This window comes from Musa acuminata, chromosome BXJ2-4 (assembly GCF_036884655.1).
Source record: "Musa acuminata AAA Group cultivar baxijiao chromosome BXJ2-4, Cavendish_Baxijiao_AAA, whole genome shotgun sequence".
Classification (NCBI taxonomy): domain Eukaryota; kingdom Viridiplantae; phylum Streptophyta; class Magnoliopsida; order Zingiberales; family Musaceae; genus Musa; species Musa acuminata.
The window spans coordinates 27281150-27287107 of NC_088341.1; the positions used below are offsets into that span (position 1 = coordinate 27281150).

The window sequence follows — 5958 nt, forward strand, 5'->3', positions numbered from 1 at the left end:
ATAAAAACATTTAGAATAAAAACAGTTTGTAAGATTTATAACATCAAAATTTGCTGCCACAAATAAAAGGTCTATAAGCATACAGTAATCTAAGCACTTTATCTAACAACATACGGGAAGATCTCTTCTACAAAGAGCAAATTCACTGAAGTCAAGATAACTGCAGCAAGGGTACTTCAACAACATAGATTCGAAAAACTAGTTAGACATTTTCTGAAACTAAACTTAACATATGAACCATATTCAATAAATTTATACCAAAGAAGGCAATGTTCATACTGTAAACATAAAGAATATAGACTTATAAGATGAGATTTTTATATTATCCAACTCAGGAGAATCACTGTCCTCACATGTCCATAGATCTAGGACACATCAGATACTTTGGCTACATATGGTACTGTGAGGGCAGTAATTCTTGGTTGTTATTTTGTTCAAAGTGTTATTTTCTTCTTTCTATTTGTGAAACCAACAATACATGTTCCGAAGAGACATTGACAAATATCTTCTTAATTAATACCATTAAAATTGATTAAAACAGGTAAGACACTTGTTCAGAAAGAGACATTAAAATTTTAATACCATGACTCCATCCTTTTTGCCTTTTCAAATTATCAGAACCTTAGAAGATAGACCAGAAAAGGCATATTTAAATGACAATCCAGCATAATGCAAAATATTGCCATCGATCAATCAAACAAGCTGTGCAAGTTTAGCCTGGCAAATAACACAGTATTTGATAAAAGATGAGGTTTCAAATTTGTCCAAAATAAGGTATGTAATACCGTATCATACCGATGTTTCGAGGTTAGCTCGGTATGGTACGGTACCGGCATACCGAGCGGTACATCAAGGCATACCGAACGGTACATCAGGGCTTACCGAGTGATTTCCTTTTACTGTAGTAATGTTACAGTATATTACTGTAGCACTGTAGCACGGTCCGTCCGGTAGCGAGCGGTCCGCATACCGGTATGTCATTGGACCGGTACGTACCGCCCGTACCGAGCAATACCATTCAAAATTGCATACCATGGTCCAAAGTACTTAAGTAAAGATAAAAACTTCAGACATAAGAAGCTAACTTAAACTTGCTTAAACAAAAAAAGCAAGAAGTTTACATCACTGAGTAATATTGATGTATTTAAATAAAGTGGTCAGTGATTAAAAATTTATGTAAACAACTGTCCGTGACTAAAGCAGCACATGTAAATGCTCACTAGAGATACAACAAGACCTATGTCTAAGTAAAATTTGCAACCTTCTGATCCTTCCAACATCTACCAGTTATGCTCATTTAGAGGTGATCTTTTACCAGAAACCAGTTGTATGCTGTTCTTTAAAGAAATATACTTCCTATCATCAATTATGTCAGAGTTGAACAGATATTTCTTATCAAATTTTGTGACAGAATTCTCATCTTCAGCTTTCTGCAAGACCTCATCCCAGTTTCTCATCAGCTCTTCATCTGCATGATACATCATGCCTATCATATTGTTGAACCCCATCATCTGTTGAATCAACTCTTCCTTTTCTGATAAGAGCTTCGCATTTCTGTTATGAAGGGCCTCTATGTTGTCCTTGAGTTTTCCTAATTGGTCCACCAAAGTTCTTTTCTCAATCTGCAAGAAATTTAGTTCATCCAGTACTTGAACATGCTTCTTCTCATTTTCCAAACTTTGCATGGACAGTTGAACTTTAAGTTGTTCTATGCAATTCTTTGAATTTAATGATGAAATTTCTTCAGACTTCAAGTTCAACAGCAGCATGTTAATCTCCTTTTCCAGTTCAACAGCAAAGATGCTTTGGAACTTGGACTCTTGCTCCATTAACACATAAGTCGCAGCCATATACTCCAAATCATCAAGAAGTGAGTGGATCTCAAGTTGCTTGTCTTTGAGTTGAGAATCAGTGGTCGCTTCCACAGAACAGGTAACATCTTCTTCAAGCGAAAGAACATCATGCAGAAGTCCAGTGATACTCTTGTCATAATCTTCCATGACTTGTAAATACTTAAATATTTCTTGCTCGAACGTCATCAAAATTGTAGTTTCGCTTGATATGAACTTTTCTTCCAGCTTATTAATTAGCCCCTGGGTTTCTTTTAGTCTCCTATGAGTGTATTTTGCAAATTCAAGAAACTTCTTCTCTGTTTCAGAGAATTTCTTAACTTCTGATTTAAACAGAGAGGCAAACTTAGACTCTATTCTCCCATTATCTTCTTCAAGTAAGACCACATGTTGCTTGAGCTCTTCTATTATCTTGTCTTTCTCTTTTGTCAGTTCAAGAAGATCCTCCTTTACTTGCCTGAGTTTATTTTCAGCTTCCATCTTGGCAACAATTGCAAAATCCAAATTTTTTCTAGTTGCTTTGTTTTCATCTCTGTAGTTATTCAATTCAGTTTCTAAATCAAGCTTGATTTTCTCCATAATGGAAGTTTGCTGTTGCAGTTCACATTGCATTTTACTCAGTTCAGTCGTTTTCTCAGCAAGAGCATAGTTTGCTCTATCCAGCTCATCTGATGCACTTCGAAGGTCATCTAAGATGTGGATTTCCTTCTTAGAAGCCTGTTCTTTTATGTAACCAAGATTCCTGTATGATTCTTCAAGCATCCCTCTGCATTCCTCCAGCTCTTTCTCCAGCACACCATTCTTCTGAGCGACAGTTTCTAGATAGTTAGCCCTTCTCTGCAATGACTCAAATGCATCATGTTCTTTTTGTGTCTCAGCTTGTGCTTGAATAAGAGCAGTGTTCTTATCCGATTGTCCCATCAAAACATCAAATTTCCCTGCATATATTGCATTATGCTGTGACATCTCAAGTTTTAAGTTCTCAATAACTGAGCAAGACTTGGAAAACTTCGATTCAACCAACAAAAGAACGGTTGCTATCTCTTCAATATCCAACTTCTGTTGCATTAATAAAGACTGGCAGTCTTCCAACTCAAGCTGCAAATCCAAAAGCCGCTTATCTTTCGAATTTAATTGGCAATGACAATCATCCAAATCTTTTTCTAGCTTCACTACGTGGGTCCTCCATTCAATTTCTTTGGCTTTCAGCTTCTCAGAACATCTCCTGTGGGCATGCTCCAGAGCTCGAAATTTGTTTCTTAGAGTCTTCAAGGAAGAAGCAGTATCAGCTTCAATTGCTTGAGCATCTTGGTATTCTCTCAAAGATGTTTGCAGCTCCTGATTTTCTTGTTCGAGGTGCGCACTCTTGAATTCTATCTCTTTAATGAGTGTACTCTTAGTAGCCAAAGAAATCCTCAAGGAGACGATCTCCTCATCTCTTTTTTCTGTCAATGCCTCAATTGTTGATCTAGCTTCTTCGTATTCTGAGAAAATGTTGTCATACAATGCTTTCGATTCAGAAATCTGAACTTCAAGCAGCTTCCTTCGACTCTCCTCATGGGCCAAAGCTTGGTTGCACATCTTCAGCTTGGAACTCAGATCTTCAATGACTACAGCTTGAGAATCAAAGTTCAATTGCAAAGTTTGAATCTTGTCGACCAAAGTAGATCTCTCCAATCCCCACAACTTCTTGGCCACCCGAAACTCATCTTGAAGTTTACCATGTGCTTCTTCGAGATGCATAAATTGTTCCATTTTCCATTTTAGTTGATTCTCAACATCCATTTTCTCCTCCTCTAATTTCTGCAGCATTTCTCCTCTTCGTCTCACTTCTTTAGAAGCCTGAGCTCTAAGCTCTGCATCAGAGCACTGCTTCTGAGACTTGATCAGAAGACCATTGAGCCCTTTAATCTCTTCCTTGTAGGAACATATTTCTCTCTCCTGTTCTTCCAATTTTGTGTTTGCTTCATCCAAAGCCGAGGCAAGCTCTCTATTTCTCCCTTCCAAATCCATCAGCTTCTCCCTAGTACTGACCCTGAGGCTCTCGTTCAGGAGAGCTAGCTGCTTCAGAGCAGACTCCTTCTCCATTAACCGAGATTCAAGATCCTCGTACATTTTCTTGGACAAGGAAATCTCCTCCACCCTTCCATCAATCTCTGCAGACTGCTTCTCAATCTGTGCCTTCGCCTCTTGGAGCCGAGCAAGTTGCGCTTCATGGGCTCGCCTCAAGTTCTCGGACAACTCAGACTTGGCCCGGTATTCTTCTCTGAGGGTCTCCATTTCAGACCTCAAGTCCTCCAATTTTCTGCACACTTCTTCCATCTCCAGTTTAGCTATGATTCTTGATCTCCGACCTAAAATAATTTGTCATAGTTCTTTAGTCACAGGAGGAATCCATTGAACTTATAGAAAGAAATTTTCCTCAAATTGCATCAGACAAATAAGGAAAAAAGCAACACACATACTACAAGGCAACACATCACAGTAATTTTGGCTCTGCCGCTGCTAAACGGAAATTACAAATTAATTCACCGGAACAAAGTTCCGGATCACCAAAGCAACGAGAAAGTTTCTCATTTTGGAAATCGTCAGAAGCGGTCGCAAAAGGTGAACGGATGAAACTCCAGAAAACACCGCGTGAACAATGCGTCAACCAAATTAAGGGCAAAGCAGTGAGAACATCCAAAACGAAACACATTGCAGCAGCATTAATTCTTTCATTAAATAGAGATAGTAACCAGAACGTATTCATCAAAACAACGCGAAAGGGTTCAAAAAAATCCCATTTTGCACAAAGAAATCAGAAAGGAAGGCCACAACAAATAAATAGATGAAATCCAAAGAAACAAACTCGAAAGTAAAACGCGGATCTAGAGATTAGGATGATAATCAGATCCAACAAGTTCGACATTGCACGCAGATCGTGAAAATTTTCGTCTTAAAGAGCAAAGAATATTTTCAATGTCGTGTTTGAGAATCAAAAAAGAGAAGAAGAAAAAAAAAACGAAGGCCTGGTGTTGGGTGAGGAGGAGGAGGAGGAGGACCTGGAAACGGAAAGAGGAGAAGAGACGGCCGTGCTGACGGGCCTCAAACTCCGGCAGATGCTGCGGCCGAGGAGATGTCGGACATAAATGAAGCGAAGCGGACCGCAAGCGGATTGTGGAGACAACTGATGCGTTGATCTCTCATTTCACTTCTCCCGATGAAGAGATGTGTTTGAAGTTTCGGCGGGCGGTTTGGAAATCTCAACAGTTCAAATTAGGTTATGGCGATTGAAAAGGTACGGCTTCTTCGTAAGCTTTAAGATTAGTGCCATGAGGATGATCTTTTCTTTTAACGGGTGGGATGAGTTAGATGATTGGATCCCAAATTCTATATATATATATATATATATATATTCATGTAATACTTAAAATCTTACATATCTGTCTTATGGACAATCAGAGTTAAGGATGTTTTAGAAATTTTACATAAATTTAAAATGAGTAAATATGATTAATAGCTTCTTAGTGTAAGTTTTGGATGGTTGTTAAATGGGAGGGGTGGAGAATCATGAAACTTCAATTAATATACATATGTTACATTAAATTTTATAGGGACGTTCACATTATTTTGAAACTTTTTAGGAATAAATATGTAAAAGTAATAATTAACGAGAACCTGGTCGAGTTGGATCATCTTAATTCGCTAGCATAATTCGATCTCAACTGAACTTGAACATGGACCCGAATCAATCTTCCATTGCTACTCCCATTTTAGATTTTGTCCTTCAAATCTATTTGCAATGTCTGAAAAGAGAAGGGAGTAATTTAAGCTGCATGGAGGTCCATGAAGTTCTTATTTCTCCACTGCAAAGTCGCGCTCTGGCCCTCGACCTGTGCATTCAGGGGAAAGTAAATGCGTTGACATGAAGCTGATGGTCTTCTGCTTGATGATGAGAGAAACGAGTACGATGTGACAATACGTATAGGGTACAAGAGAAGCTCGTCGAACAAAATCCTCAAGATCGAGTCGGTGCAATGAAGATGAGGAGGGAAAATCTACCTTGGAGGAGGCAGCAGCATCGATGGTCACAGAGGGGATAATTGCACTGGAGGAGGAAGCGTCG

At 38.7% G+C, this 5958-nt stretch overlaps 1 protein-coding gene across 1 annotated transcript; it reads right to left on the reverse strand.

Annotated features, from left to right (window-relative positions):
• Positions 1-1133: 1133 nt before the first annotated feature.
• LOC103981911 (uncharacterized protein At4g38062) lies at positions 1134-5072 on the reverse strand. Its single transcript, XM_009398670.3, has 2 exons — positions 4895-5072; positions 1134-4204 (listed from the first exon to the last, which is right to left on the reverse strand). Exon 2 carries the CDS (start codon positions 4170-4172, stop codon positions 1281-1283), a length of 2892 nt encoding a protein of 963 aa, XP_009396945.2. The 5' UTR covers positions 4173-4204; positions 4895-5072; the 3' UTR covers positions 1134-1280.
• Between the last annotated feature and the right edge of the window lie 886 nt (positions 5073-5958).